This window comes from Zerene cesonia, chromosome 1, assembly GCF_012273895.1.
Source record: "Zerene cesonia ecotype Mississippi chromosome 1, Zerene_cesonia_1.1, whole genome shotgun sequence".
Lineage (NCBI taxonomy): Eukaryota > Metazoa > Arthropoda > Insecta > Lepidoptera > Pieridae > Zerene > Zerene cesonia.
Window position 1 is genome coordinate 9,004,925 of NC_052102.1, and position 16,254 is coordinate 9,021,178.

The 16,254-nt window shown below is 41.0% G+C and overlaps 2 protein-coding genes across 3 annotated transcripts in view; both read right to left on the minus strand.

Moving 5' to 3' along the window:
• The window catches only part of LOC119837049 (NADH dehydrogenase [ubiquinone] flavoprotein 1, mitochondrial-like), a 2,703-nt gene extending 2,388 nt beyond the window's left edge, over positions 1-315 (minus strand). The window contains exon 1 of the mRNA XM_038362576.1: positions 67-315. Coding sequence (XP_038218504.1) covers positions 67-315 — 249 coding nt within the window. The remainder of the gene's footprint in view (positions 1-66) is intronic.
• Positions 7-16,254, minus strand: part of LOC119840728 (tribbles homolog 2-like) — a 29,453-nt gene continuing 13,205 nt past the window's right edge. For both annotated transcript variants that reach the window (XM_038367457.1, XM_038367450.1), the window contains exons 4-5: positions 1,530-1,721; positions 7-855 (exon numbers count right to left, since the gene is read on the minus strand). In XM_038367457.1, the coding sequence (XP_038223385.1) occupies positions 516-855; positions 1,530-1,721 (532 nt within the window). In that variant the 3' untranslated portion in view covers positions 7-515. The remainder of the gene's footprint in view (positions 856-1,529; positions 1,722-16,254) is intronic.

Consider the following 16,254-nt stretch of genomic DNA (forward strand, 5'->3'; position numbering starts at 1 on the left):
TCGCTACGCAACTCCGCTGCGGCGCGGTGACGTCACGCCACGAGTTGCCGTAGTAGTTAACATAACGCTTCGCATCGGCTCTCGCCGGAGCTCCCGCTGCCGAGGGAGCGGGAACGGGAACGGGAGCGGGAGCGGGAACGGGAGCGGGAACGCTATCAGTCTCACTTGTCTGTCATTACGAACGACTCGCAGTAGCGTCGGTCGGCGCGCAACCCCTGCTCCGGACGGCGCGGGCCAGCCGCCGCCGTCCGGAGCGCGTGGCCTGCACGGGGCCGGCGCCGCCCGCCGCAACGCTCCGGAACATTTGCAGTACATTTGAATAACGATACTTTATTATATTACATTGTTGATGAACGACTACCGTTGTGGGCGAATCGCATAACTATGGAACAGTTCGGAACGTCGCAGATCCAACCGACCGCGTCGTAGACTAGTCCCTGGTGTCCGCTCGTCCGACTGCTCCCGCGCGCTACCAGACTGCCGAGTGTCACGCGCTGTGTGCGGCGTGCGGCGCATTAGAGACAGTCGGCGAGCAGGTGCGGCAGGGGCGGCAGCAGCGGCGTGTGCGGCACGTGCGGCGTGTGCGGCAGGTGCGGCGCGTGCGGCAGGTCGGGCAGGTCGGGCACGCGGCGGTCGAGCGCGGCGGCGGCGCGCGGCGGCAGGTCGCGGCGCGGGTCGCGCGCCAGCCAGGGGTGGCGCAGCGCGTCGGCGGCGCGCAGCCGCTCGCCCGCCTCGCGCCGCAGCAGCGAGCGGATGAGGCACTTGCCGCGCGACGAGAGGCACTCCGGCACCACGAAGTAGCCGCGCGAGATCTTCGCGAACAGCGACGCGTGCTCCGAGTCGTTGAAAGGATACCTGCGACGCAAACGTTTATGTTAATTTATGTGTATGAGACTAATTCACCCTCCTAATATTCACTAACTACTCCAATCTGAATTCGGCTATTATACGCTCCCGTGACACTAAAGATGGAGCTCATTAATATCAAAGATAAGTCGAGACGCAAGTTTTTGTAGCCGAGCTAATGACGCCGCGCCGATTGTCATTCGGAGCGGGCAGATGCCAAATGAAACAAAAACTCAGGTAATCGACGGAACCCTTCCGGCGACAGGTGAAGGCGGCGATTGCGGCGAAATCCCGAATTTCGAATTTAATTTGCGGGTGCGGGGCGAAAGGGGAGAGACAAAGGATCGCGCGGCAGGTGCCGGCGGGCAACGTCTTCGCCACATGAGCGGCAGGTGCGGCGAAGATTTCGAGAGACGTGTATGTGGGTGATATAATTGCTGGCCGTTGGCGCGTAACGGCCGACAGGTGATCATCCCCCGCCGCCAACGGTCGCCCGACCCTTGCGATCTCGAAAAACGGTAAGTCCCACGCTCGCAGGTGAAGACGCCCACCCCCTGCCTTCGTTTATTATTTATGCACATTTTATTGCAGTGACCTAAATATTTTCTAATGCGAAGGACGAGCGAACGATTTGAATTTTAAATAGCTAATCTAGTTTGTATATGCGGGAATGTCGTGCGTACCTTCCGACGAGCATGGTGTACAGTATGACGCCCAGCGACCACATGTCAGCCGCCTTGCCGGAGTACGTCCGATGGGCTCGCAGGATCTCGGGGGACACGTACGCGGGGCACCCTCTCTTGTCTTGAAGTAAATCTTCTTCAGGGTCGTCGAGCACCACCGCATCTTCTAGCGATTCCAATTTTAATGTTGTTCTGTAACAAAAAGAGAAATTTTGAGTATTTGCGATGTAGCATTACAAATTATGCGGAGAAGGATTCATTGAACCCGAACGTTAATTAATTTGATGCAATGTCCGATGAACGATGACCTATATAAATCGACGTACGGCTGCTATCATATCTGCATATCGCGGTCGCTTGCGGGTAATGGATCCTTTGTGCTCAAAGGACCGGCCACTATTAGCGATTCGTTTATGACTAATTAGTAAAACGCCACATTAATGGACATCGGGGTGATTGTTGCGAAATGTTTTCACGTTCTGCGTTTAACAATAATGTCATGTAAATAATTACATGGCGTACCATAAAGCCGTTCAGTGACGCAATAGGTTTTGTTTCATCACATCACGGGCTATAGGCGCACTGCGACCTCGTATTTCAAGTCGCCGCATCGTTTCGAAATGCATTTAATGCACAATTCGAAACAGTGTACGGTTTTATGTGAATCAATGTTTCCAATAAGGAATGACGACACGGACAAAGTAAACTTCCTGCTGCTAAGGGAGTGTTATTGAACTCTAAATGTTGACTCAGATGAACTAATTGCAAACAACAATACCAATATAGATGTTTGAGAAGATGTGTAAAGTTTGCTAGGACGCTGTAACGACTTACACATATTATACATGAAGTAATGTTATAAATAATTATCAAGTATGCGCTACTTTGGTAGAGGAAAATGGGCAGGTGCACAATGGGCGCACCGATGCAACGGAATCGACGTACATTAATGTAAGGAAGGTATTTTTAGCCTCGTGATAAAGCTCCGAGGGGAACGTTGAGTTAAATTAATTTAAAGAGGGGTCCTGTTCTATTTCAGAATAAAATCTGAAATAAAATTATTTCAGTGCCTTGTATTGATTGCGAAGGATCGAGTAAGTTACGATACGAGCTTGCGTATTCTGAAGGCTGGTGGCAATAAATATCAGGTTTGCTTAAAGCGAAGTTACAAAATCCAACCGTTTGACAAATAGCGTTTCAAGGGAGCGCAGTTGACACAGCTGAAACTCTACCGCAAGCATGATTAAACTATGGTAATTACTTTGACGTAAACTAGATAAAGAGGCACTGATTTATTAACATATTTATTAAGTGATCGTGACAATATGGTTCGCCGCTTCATCTAAAGGTTAGCCTCGTTACGCTGTCGCAACACTGCCTATCGTGAAATACGCGCGCACTAACGAAAATCTGATATCAAAATAATTGAAATATTCGTGTATTGCGTACTGGCTATATTAGTTTGAAACGAGTCTATATATGATGTAAATATTCGCATTGAGCATTTAAAATTTGCTGGTTATAAAATGAAGCAAGAACTATGGGAACTAAAAGAAAAACTGGGTGGCGTCTACTCGTAGCCCTTTTAAATACATCAGTAAGCGGAGCGGGAGTCCTCGTATCAGTTTTAGGCGTCGACTGCGCAATGATCCTAATTAAATCCCTTACACCGGCAAGGCTAAAGTGCGATGTCTGCAGTTGCAATCGATTCGTATTTCGCAACGTGTACATAAGTTATACGGTGTCGTAACGCAGTCGGAAGGTTGGCCGGATTTCCGAGCGTGTTCAGAGCGCGGCGTGGCCTCGAAGGATTCTCGGTGGTCGCGGGCGCGAGACCGCGAAAGGACAGCCCACAGACCGTTCTGTGTGCCACGCTCCAACGGCCGACCGCGATACCTGTCGCCCTGCTAATGTAACTTGACGCATTCAGCCCATTTCAACAGTGTTACATCTCGCTAATTAATAGCTAACAGATATCCACACTTTTAATCAATGTAAACGTGTTTACCGGTCAAAAAGGACATGCTAAACTTAGAACAAGAATTTTTCAAGAGATCTCGAGAATAACAAGAGAAAAATAAAATCTAGAAAGTTCTAATTACAAATCGTGACGTCCTCTCAATATAAACATTTACACGGCCGTGTTGAGTCACGTCTGCTTCGCAATGAAGTTAACTAATAATGTTTCGTTGATGTTACAAGCGTGTAATTGAACATTTCTTATTCAAGATATATAGAGAATCTTAATGTTTAAGTTGTGTCTCGATTATCATTAGCTTGTCAGGTCCTATGTGCAAAGAGATTATATAAGTGTAATTGATGTGTAAAATAGTATAATGTAATCGCAGATAGTGTAGGAGATCGCCCACAATTAGCGGGATGCGCCGGAGCAAGTTTCGCAACTGCCGCCATTGCTCAACTCAACCCTGACAGTTTCGTAACAAACAATGGCAGCCGCGCACAGATGCAGCACACATGCATGCACTTCCTGCTCGCCTTTACATCGCAGTGACGACCGTTTGCGCAACTCGCCCTGACTATCGCCTCGTGAACGATACACGAAATATTCTCAATGAGTTACAGCTCTTTGAATGTCACTATTACAAATATATAATACGTATTTCAAAGCGGGCAATTCCGAGCCCAACGATAGTTAGTCATAGGTTTTCGTAACCCGAATTGTAGGGACATGTCGTGTCGTAAGCGCGTTACCACACCGCGGCCGCGAGATGCCGGGATACATTGGGAAACCATCCCGACCATACCCAATTATACAGTCGTTCGTGGCGCAATCACTTTGCCGCGGGTGTTCCATGTTATTCGATTGATAACGCTAATGTTTCGAACTTTAACGCTTTATCTAGAGCACTTAATTCTCCAACACACGTGACTAAGCTCCGTGTTCAGTCGTATGACAAATTCTTGTGAAATTCCACGTTTGAAATTTTGTTCCGACTTCACATTACTACATATGCTCACTATCAAGTCCAGAATTTAGGTCTCAAAACCGCATAAACATTGGTACAGCTCGCTTTATCGGAGCCGCGATAACGCAAGGCGAACGTTTTGAAACCGAGCGCTGGGCTGCTTGCGAAAACGCTAATGTGAACATCGGTTGCAAAATTGTTTTAGTTTTAAAATCGAATGCAGCGGTGATGGGCCAGAGCGCGGCGTTGACATTTGCCGAGGCGGAGATCGCGTAGCGCAACCGCGGCGTTCCTCATGGGCCGTATTTGGCAGGCGGGCGACGTCCGCGCCACTGTCGTGTCACAACTTACAATGGATTATGAGCCGTTGCGATATGGAGTGTTGCAAGTTCGGGCGGCCGTCCAAGGCGCCGCCGAAATAATCCCGTGTTGCAACTGCGGACTGCGGAACGGGCGCTACTCCAGAGCCCGTTGCGCAAACTCTCACTGGCTATGCAAGTAGCCAATTGCACAACATATATCTTTACGCACGATGTGGCGTTCAGCGATGCCGTCTTCGATCCTCAGTCGATTATGCGATACTTATGCAAGATAAGAAAGCCCGAAATGCGTTTACGCAAAAGTGTCCAAACCCTCATCGATCTCGCATCTCGAATCGCAACAATTACACCGTTACGTGGCCGGGTCTGTTAAATCCGGTGAACGTTCGACTTTCTAACGCGGGGTCGGTGTACGCTGCGGTGTGTCGCAACAATTTCTCCGACGTCGCGAACGAAGAAAGCGCAACCTCCGCGTTTTGCAATCGAGCATCGGCGTAACGGAGAAAGAGTGGCACCGTAGAAAGCAGCTGAGGTAACCGTAGCCGGCGCTTACGACAGAAAAGTTAAACCCGTGAATACCTAGAAACGAGCGACACAAACCGTTTCGTTTAGCATAACACAGTGTAGGGATTGGGCAAGTCAGTGCACTTACGCAAGTTTGATAAACGATCGGCGGTATGTCACCGCACGTGAAAATACTTCCGTTCATTGACTCCTTCCCGATATAACTGTCTTTTATCACAGCGATATCGTAGTGTGTTTACGAAAAGGAACATGTTTCTGAGGGTTGCATAAAAATATTTTTCTTCTCGTCTACTTAAAGCACACGCTCGATGTAAAAAGTAAATGAGGTCGCAAAAGAAGATCCTATTATGAAATGTTTAGCAATCGTTCGCGTAACTCTTGTAGGAATTCTCTACTGCGGCATGTTACAGTAAGAACTGCCAGCTAACCTGCTTAGTAATACGTTTACGTATGCACTTTCATAACACTATTACGTTTGTGACGAGTTTTCTAAGCGCTGAGAAACTGATAAAAACTGATGCTCCCATATTGCAGACGGGTAATTACAGTCATCAGTGAAAATTGTTAGTCACAGAAGAAATGGGTTCGTGTGAAAGATTATTGCATTAACTTTCCCATCACGCAACCGCAAAATGCATGTACTTGTCCACCTACGACGTAATTACAAAGAGTTAACAGCTGGCGACAGGTGCGCGTTGCACTCACATATATGGAGGTCGCAAACGAGAATACCATAAAGGGCAGCTGCGTATGTTTGTCCTCCGACAGATGCGATCTAGATCGCCCGATAAATAAAAGAGTAAATCCACATCCGCAAGCGCCTACCCAGTTTCCGCCGCTGCTCATACGCAGCCGGAATCAACTATTGTCTCGATCTGCAATCGTTTCCTCGTCATTATTTCAAATCGGAAATGCGAAACACGGCCACATGGCCTTCCTCATCACCTTTAAAACCTATACGTTTGAAATAATATAAAGCACAGCGATAAATGTAGTCTTGCAGCACATTGCAAGAGCTTGCAATAGGTATGTAATGAGCGTGGTTGCGGATCGAGCAATACGGGATTACAAACAATTTGTTAACTGCAGTTGCGCGAACTTCAATATGGTAAAATAATAAACAATACACAACCGATGGTTCAGTCGCTGATTAATATGCGTGCATGGACGGGCCAAGGTGCTCTCCTGACACGGAGCCTTTGAGTAATCCTTAAGTTTTGTAACTCAATGGCAGATTTGCAAAACGGTTTGCGTATACTTCGCGCCGTACATACGCGTCGCCTTACGCTCTTTCATAATGCAGTTTGTACAAGGCAAGGTGAAACAATGCATTTATCACTTATATTATATATCACGCTAATAATACGATGCATGTATTTCAGTCACATGTTTATACACATACATATGTATTTATTTGATTCTATGCCTTGTAGGTGTTCATTTTTTTAATTATATCGATGTAAGCATAAGAAGTTGTAGGTACGGATGACGAAGTCGTTTCGAAAACGCGAAATAAGCGATGTTGCGATTTCGCCTTACGAAATAACATTTACCGCGTGGTTGCAGAAACGCGTGGGACGACAAATAGGTTTAATCTCTGTCGATGTGTTCATACATTTACAGGTTCAAGTTATGTGTTCCAATTAATCACATTTTTATCGTCAACGAATAAAGAAATTTCTTAGGATCATATTCAAATTACAGTCCGAAATATGCGGTTAATCAATTCAGATAGAAGGTTAGTTTATCAGCGTGCACCGTTATCTTATCGATAGTACCTCTATAATATTTTCACCATATTTTGTTTATTTATTTTGCTGGCATTCTGATATTAACCAAATATTTTGTAATACTGCTGTTTGATCATCTTACCCAATCCAGTTAGTTATTCTCACTTATCATTTGGTATTTATTGCGAAAATGTAAATGTTACAAATACATGTAACACTTATTGTTTGCATTCATATGTCACTGTGTGTTGGATTGTGCCAGTGAACATTACAATATTTATAGATCATCTGAAACTAGTTTCATTATTCTTAACTTTACCAACAGTTCTCTTACACTTTTTGCTTCGCTATGCACAACACCTGCATTCATTCTTTGAATAAATTATTGGACAGTACAAAATATGACAAAAGGCATTTATTAGCAAAAGTTATTAAAAATAGTAATTTTATACACTAGATTACATCAACCACAAACTACCACAAACTGGAATTATGTGGAACGTATGCAGATAGACATCATGGCATAGCTCTTGCAAAATTTAATATATTTTTATATATAAACAAGTGTTTAAAGATTGCGATCAATATTTCAAAAATAAAGTGGTACTTGAATATATTTACAAACAACTAACCCTCCGATAACTTTTACAACATAGCTTTTATTAATACGCATGATTGTTATCTCGAATCGCGTCGAATCGGTACAATGGTTTTAATAACTTGGGGTACGCGCAGAGTAATGACGTAGTACGTGAGTTAGCCAGGTCAACGCGATAAGACACGCAGAAACTTATGCTGCGATTTATTCGATTAAATTATCAGAAATCGCTTTACGTTTTATGCATTACTGAGCGAACACGGTCGACTCCTTCGTATTCCATTCCAGGGCAGCTATGCGTTAAGAACTCTTAAAGGTGTAATTGTCGCTACGTGGCATTATACTGTAAGAACAGACTATAAATTCTATACAACTACGACAAAGGAACGGTTTTACGTGAACGAGAAACAATACGAGTAATTCGTGGACCAAAGTCATTCTGTCAACACACCAAATTGCTCATATTGTAAATAAATAGAACGCACAATAAAGGATCGCGTATAAAAAACAAAAAATATACGATTCGAGAACCCGTTTCTACCGTTATGTGCTGAAAAATATGCGTACTCTGATGGGACTGGTTTAACAAGTTCCATCATTGATTTCACAAAAAATGTGTGATTGTTTACTATGAGCCCTTTACAAATTCCTACTTTATTGGCTAAGATATAGTATCAGTATAGAATCGATGGGCTCGCAATAGTTAATGGTCATTTTAAATGGATCAAAACATGAAAGTTCATAGGCCTCACGATGTGGAATTTTAAACACCGTACGATTGTGTGAATCATGGACGTGTATCGAATATCATTGGGCCGCGCCTGTCGTAAACAAACAGCGGCGATCCTGTTGCAACACCTACACTAGAGGACTCGCTGGGAATCGGGAAGTGCGACCACTTCAATATATACAATCGATTGCAAAACATGAATCTGGCACATCAGCGGTACTTTCTCGATACCGTTCCGAGAGAAATGATACTAGGCCGATGAAAGTTTCGATTGAATCCACGATTCGTAAGGAAGAACCGGCTTAGTGTCAATCTTTATAAATTGCGTAGTTAACTTTTTTTGTCGCTCCCATTCGGTCATGATGAGATCATGAAGGATCAATGTTCTTGCGAATACCTAAGCAATGATCAGCGTAAGAGGCGGTCCACGAACTCGGTCGTTCACCTCGCGATTAATTTTTTCTAGACGCAATGATGTAATTTGGAAAGTGCGGAAACATTCATTTCTAAATTAAATAAAATCGAGCGTTATATCACAATGCTGGCCGTCGCGGATGCAAGCGAAAGGGTCACTGAACTTGCGAAAGTTCACCTGTCATAGTCGAGCGAAAGATATAATGCGATGCGGAATAAAACGCCAAAAATCCTAACTTTATAGATGTTTGTAATTAACGTAACATAGAAAATACATAATGAATAACAAAATTGTTCTGTTTGGAGTGTAGTTGGCAGTCGACTTGCACAAGTATGGCGGAAGAGAGTGCGGACGAAACGGCACATTGCGGTGATGCAATAAAGAAAGCGCGGAACTGAAGTAGGTTTTCTAACGCGGTGAACGTACTCGACCATTAGACGTATATCATCGAGTCCGCAAAGCCTCAGCGGGCGACGACCTCGCCTCACTCGGGAGTACATTTCGCACTAGCGTGATATAATAGATTCGCACGGAAAGTTACGTGTCATCTAAGGGAGGTGTGTTATCGACAGAATTACATCAAGCAGATTGCAGGCGGTTAGGTAACGGTTCGTGTTGACACATTCGCTTTGCGAGAGGTTGATGTAAGCGCCGGGACTTCAATAGCATGTTTTACAAAAACATGTTTTTTGATATGTCAAGTTCATCTCGAGGCCGTAGCGCACATTACGGCACGGGCGCGGATTCGAGCGAGGGGCATTCACAATGAACGGCAAAGCACCGCTGTACTTGACCTAGTATTGGGGTCGTCAGTCGTCACGTTGCAAACGATATTCGGACGATAGCAGGACAAGCTCTATCCAAACTATCATTGAACATTTTCCTCTTATTATAATCGAATAATGTGGGCGTTTCATAAACTAACATGCACATATGGTTTATGACAGTTTTGACATTGGCATATCGGATCACTAGGCCACGGTAAAAAACATCATTGGCACGAGGTGGCGTTTACGTCAATGGAGAAAATATTCAATAAAACGAGGCTATCATTTTATAGCCGGTGATCTCATCCAAGTGCAAGCGCTATGATTAAACCATAATGTGAATGCTTCTGATGTTATAAATAAATTTATTATAAAGATACGTTCTTATCATTACTTATTAATCCTGCATTTTACACAAAAAGAAGTAAACTTAATATATGTGCAATATTGATTAATGGTAATAAAGTAGTATTAAATCTGAAGATTTTAATTCAGTGAGAAATAATAATTGATATAACCTAGACAAATCTATGGGATACATGAAAATGTATACACAATATTACATTTAACCCATGTATCTGCATTAGAAGTGACAAAACAAAAATGAAGCGGTTGCAGCGCTCGCGGCGTCCGGTGTCGGCGTGTAATAATCCAAGTAGGTTAAGGTTCCACCAAGGATTTGTTGCGGCAAAACACCGCTCCGAAACCGAGTGTTACTATGAGCTAACTGCACGGCTTTACTGCATTTGTTCATTACCTTTTGTAAAATTTTTTGTAGGCGACACAGAGTCTGCCAATGTCATTGATGAATGAGTCCTAATTTCTCTTTTAGGGCCCATTTATAACCACTTAGTAACGCCGTATTTCATTCACCTGCCCATGACAATTACGAAAACTGGTCACAATTTCTGAAGCAAGCGTCTTTTGTTTAATTAATGTTCGCAAAACAAAAGTAACTCAATCGTTAGTGCGTCTCTTTGTCCGTGTACTCGAACGGAGCACAAAGAGTGGGTCCTTTGAGGGGCTTTTGAAACTCGCGAGTACAGAAAATAGAGCGCAAAACAAACAGGTTAATAAGTTTCAAAACGATCCAGATGTATTACAAAAGCGGTAGCGCACAACTGTTTGGCAACTACACGGCCGATTGTTTCGCAACTCGCATCGCAGCGTCCGGACCACACGATTAATTGTTCCTATCGCACCGTATCGAACAATTCGATTCTTTTGTTTTAGCATTACACACTAAAACTACAAGAATGCTTCAATGAACGCACCTTTGTGAACATTGTTTAAAAATATTCATGGAACCCGATAATTGAACATTTATGAGTGCTATTAAAATATATTGTAATGGTTGAACAAGTTTGTGTATTTGCAACGCAATCCGCGACCTCGAACGACTTATGTAATAAATAGACCGCATATTAAATGGATAAGTCGGTTTTCTGTTGCTTCATTACAACTATTGCTAATGTTATATTAATTCATTATTATTCTCTTAATTTTTCTAGGTATTGAATAAAGACAGACCTATGCATACTTTAGGCATTCCAACTATGCATTTATGCATATATATTATGGTATACACCAAGTAAATGCAAAGAGCAGATGATTGATGATGTGATAGAGGTAAAAATAATCAGCAGGCGGCATTCAGAAGCACACAACCACGAGCGCAGGCGGCGGCAGATGTTTGCGAAGCATTGTGAGAGGAACAAAGGCAGGTAGGCTTCGAGTCCTCGACCCGCCATGTGCTGCGTGTCATTTTTTCATATGATAACATGTTTTAGGTAAGAATTCAAAAAACTATTCTAATCTGACCGAACAGATGGCCGAGCACATGTCCACACAAAAAAATCGACGCAAGCCTCAAAACACACGGCCGATTCCTATCAATCGAAAATTGAATTTCCACGCCAACTAAAACGCTTTGTGTCCGACTACGAAACTACAGTAAATTAAATACAATGGCTTCCCTTTGTTACAAAAGAGAGAAACGAATCGAATCCCAGTTATCAAAATTAATAACAGCAAAAGCAATTTACTTTGATCGCGTAATATCCTGCTGGCGCATTTATTGAGCTGAGTTTTCAATTGTTTTCCGAATGAATGAGGGAAATAACTGCTTCATTTTCATATACTTAGCATTCGAGATATAACATCGTCTGTCGATAAAAACAATGAAGGGGACCGAATCGTATGAAGAAAACGATAGTACAAACAGCAAATATTGACCTCGAAGCATATGTCGAAAGCCAAACTTGAAGACTGGTTATAAGTGCATTTGAATAAACATTCGCCGTGTGATAGTAATGAAACTTTATTGACCTCAAGTTGTATCGAATGTCGCGTTGTGTGCAGCCAGATAGAGTTGTCATCAGGTGTGCAAACAAAGAATATTGTTTACGCTGTCCTTAACTTTCCAACGAACCTTTCCAAAATTATTGAGAAGCAACACTCGCCGAGCTCGTGATTTTAAATCGTTATGCATATAAATGTCGAACTCGCTCAATAATATACACAAGAAATAGTTTATAAAGCTCGGGTATTAAATTTATGGACTGATGAACATGCTGCATCAAAGGAATTTGCACCTTCTTTCTCTGTGAACAATACCTACTGCAGGTTATTTGAGTTTATGAATGGTGTCACCTATAGAATGCGAATATTGAACACGTGCGTTGGGCAGGTAGAAATTGCATGTGCAGCTTTTTGTCTTCGGAAAAGCAGATATTCCTCGCGGTGAATAGAATTTTCTTGCACAATGGCCGCGTCTCGTCCCATCATCGATTCAGTAAAGAGACCGAACGATAAATCATGCGTAGGAGATCGCAAAGCTGTTTGTTTATTTGAACATCTGCTGAATTTTGTACAGAATTGGCGAGTTCGTTACAAAAAAGTCGCGCATTGTCACCTAGCTCAGGTAATTGTTGAAAGATTAACCCGATACGGGTTCTAACAATGCAATTAGAACACCTTGACTTTTTTGTCCCAGTCTCCCTATGAATGGCTCGATATTAAGGTTTCAAAAGCGACGCTATATACATAAACGCATGAGCCGTATGTTGATTGTTGCGGCATAGCGCTCGACCTTACCGCTGTTATCGCAGAGATAAAGCAGATTGTGTGACCTTTAAATGTTGACTAGGTGTCTTCACATTATTGATAAGCTATAAGACCAATGACCGTGTACAGATATTTTAATTGGATACGTCCTGTCTCCATTCAGACTTTCGTCTGTACGTTCGTTAGTTTAGCGAACGATTTTAATTGCAACTTTTATTTATTATAATGCATTCCGTTTCATTCCCAGGCCTCTCGAATTTTTAGCATCGGAGGGGAATTACGTATGAACACCAAGTGCTCTCGTACACCGGATGTAACGGGACCACTACCGGATTAAATGAGTTCGAATAATTGTATGGCAGATGGTTAAACACTTAAATACGTAGCGTATTAGTCAATACTACATTCCACTAAAATTATTTTTCATATTATTTATTCAGGACTAGTTAAAAAGGATGTTTATAAGCAGTTTGCATACGACTCGATTATCATTCAATTAGTGAAGAAAGCCAAGTTAGGATTAAGGTTAGGAGTAAAGATGAGCCGTTAACATTGTTTAGTTAAGAATTAACATAATTATTCCTTTCCGTTCTAAATTCCTCTTGGGACACTTAAACGAATTACCAATAGTGTTATTACAAAAGGTATACAAGAGACCTCCAACAAAGGTAATTTTCGTAATTTTAAACCCAATTCGAAAGTATTATTTTAAACGAATGGAAAATGTACATTTGTAATTAAGCGTGTTTTGTTTTAATATTTAAATTAATAATTCTTAAAACATACGGTTGTCAATGTTTGAATCAGCGATTTAATTAATAAAAATATCTCATTGCATACGAAACCATGAAGGACAAAGGGCTGAGTCAGAACAGAATAAAAAGGAATTAAAACCAATTGACGTACAACGCGGAGATAGTCACGTGTGACCTCTAGCTTATTGACAATATATTGATAAAGAATAGAGGTGACATGTTGAAGCGAGGAAAAGTCGAGAAGTAGCATTTTATATACTACAGAAAAAATGTAAACGTAATTCTATAGGAAATGAACCTTGCATTAGAGTTCAGGTAGTAAATAATTATTTGGCATTGCATATATTCAATTAATTTATGGAATTTGGCCAATAACAAAGAAGTGTGACGTCATAATCACTAATTGCCCAGTCGAACAATACTGACGCAATCAAACCGATTGATTAATATATCCGTCTCAGTCGCACGTGAACAAATCACGTTAAATTATCAATTTGAATATGGAATAGATGGTTCCTGGTCGAAACGCGACGAAGGCGGAAGAGCGGCGCTTGCGCAACTGACATTGAACCACTGGATTGGAGGCCAATAGCCGGATTCTTAATACATAACCATTTAAAATATATTATCTTCAAACCGGTTATTTTCCTAAATTACGCAAAGAAAAATTCACGAAAAGCGTGGACTTTGTATTGTGAATAAATAAAAAGCTTGAATATACGGAATTTTAGTATTCATTTTTCGTCGTAAATTTTATTGTTATTTTAAATAGCAGACTGACTGTAAAACGCTTCCGACAACATAATAAGCAGTTCTTTGCAAAACACATACCACAAATTAGCTACATAAATTCGAAAACAACATTAAAGTGCAGAAATAATCAGAGGTAGATACTTTTATTTGCGTTATTATTATGTGGTTGTTTGTAAATTTAAATCCTGAAAAGATAAGAAAAGTCATAAATGTCTTATCTTAAAAGCGCAAAACGCAATTAAATGTCTTTTAAAAACGGTTTCAAAAAATAACGTAATTGATATTTATAAATTACAAGATTAAATTAAATAAACAAATTGTGGGCCAGACTTTTGAATTTCAAAGTATCATGAACTAATGTAGTCTATATAATATGTAACAGGAAAATTAATATATCCTATCCTTCTACGAATATATACTAGAATCTAGAATACTTGGTAGAAGGATAAATATTCAGATTTATTCGCTCCATAAATCATTGAAATTTCTTCGAAATAAATATTTCCCTGATTGAAGGAAAATTTAGTTCATTCCCGTTTCAGAGCTGTACCAGCTTTACCTATATTTAAATTCTGACGCAAATACAGATTTTATGAACATACACCGAAACCGTAGCTTATCTAGCTGAACAAAATATTACATCATGCAGTCATTTTAACAGAGGTTAACTTGTCATTTAAATATTTGAAACACATTTTGTTTTAATCACGTTATCAAACAATGAAACCATTGGATATCGATGTATTTGTAACATATGAGTCTAGCGTACACCAAATATTGTATATCTTTATGAAACCGGATTTTAATGTCGCGTAGTACGAGTCTATTTATCGAACGAGATCTTTAAAAAACGCTTATTTTAAGGTTTATATTAAATTTATGTAAGTTTCAAATTATATAAATGAAATATAAATAGAGAGCTCGCGAATCTAATTCGCCCTACGTAATAAACAAGATCACGCTGTATAACTCATTTCAAACAACGTATTACGCTAACAGCTTGTTCATATATAACAAGCGTTGCGTAAGATATATTATGTGCACGAATAAACGTTTACATAGTATATACATAGAATATTTACAAACATTTTCGAATAACATGTTCCTATGAATTAATGAGGAAATTCTTGAATATAGGAAAACATGTTTGTAATTCGAATAAGAAGATAATAATTAGATAAAAAAAAAGAAATAATAATTTGAATTTGGAATAGACATTGTTGCAAAAAGGTTTGAAATCAGTGGTACGGTTTCGCGGTTTGCTGATAGTGTTATGTTATACGAGTGATAGTGACACCGCTATCGGTGTTGTAAGATACCGTCCTTGGCCACGACTCCCTCACGGCCGATACTTGCATCGAACCGCGACGCACTTCCCACTTACGTAACGAGTCTATGAGATAGTCTCTACTTTTTAGTCTAAAGATACAAAAATAATAGACGGTAAGATTTCAGCTATTAATTTTTTGAAAATTCTGTTCTACCAACATTTTGAACCTTATTTAAGGACCATTTCTAGAAGTTACTTTCAACAGGGATATCGGTTGGGCACTTAAAATCCAATTAAATACCTACTTATATTTTGACAGTATACATTTATTTGTCATTAGTCGAAATAAAAATATTTCCTTAATTATCCTTGCACGTGATTCAATTTATATAAGAAAGGTTAGCCCGGGGGTGAGCCGAGGTTGACGTCACACTGGTATCGCAGGTCCAAGAAGATTTCAGTAGGCGTAAGTTGCGTAAAACCATCGCAAACAGTAGGCGTCACAATCCAAAACAAATGTACCCCGAATTTACAGGGTCGTTTTCCCTTGACGTCAGCGTTTCACGAGTTTCGGGTAAGGCCTCCATCCGTGTAGGCGGAATACGTCAGAATTACATTCTAGCATTACTGTTACGTGTTTTATAATTATAATGAATATTTGTGATCGACTACATTATAGCTAGATACTCATATTCATAACGTAGTTTCTATTTCATTATACGCACGATACTTAGCGTATAGCCTCTAAAATAATAAGATAAATTCCAATATCTAAACATTAATGAAACGCGTTATAAATTTACTTGAATGTTTAAAAGCGTCGATTACATCATCTCGCACAACTGCGCAAATTGTTCAAATATGAAAAA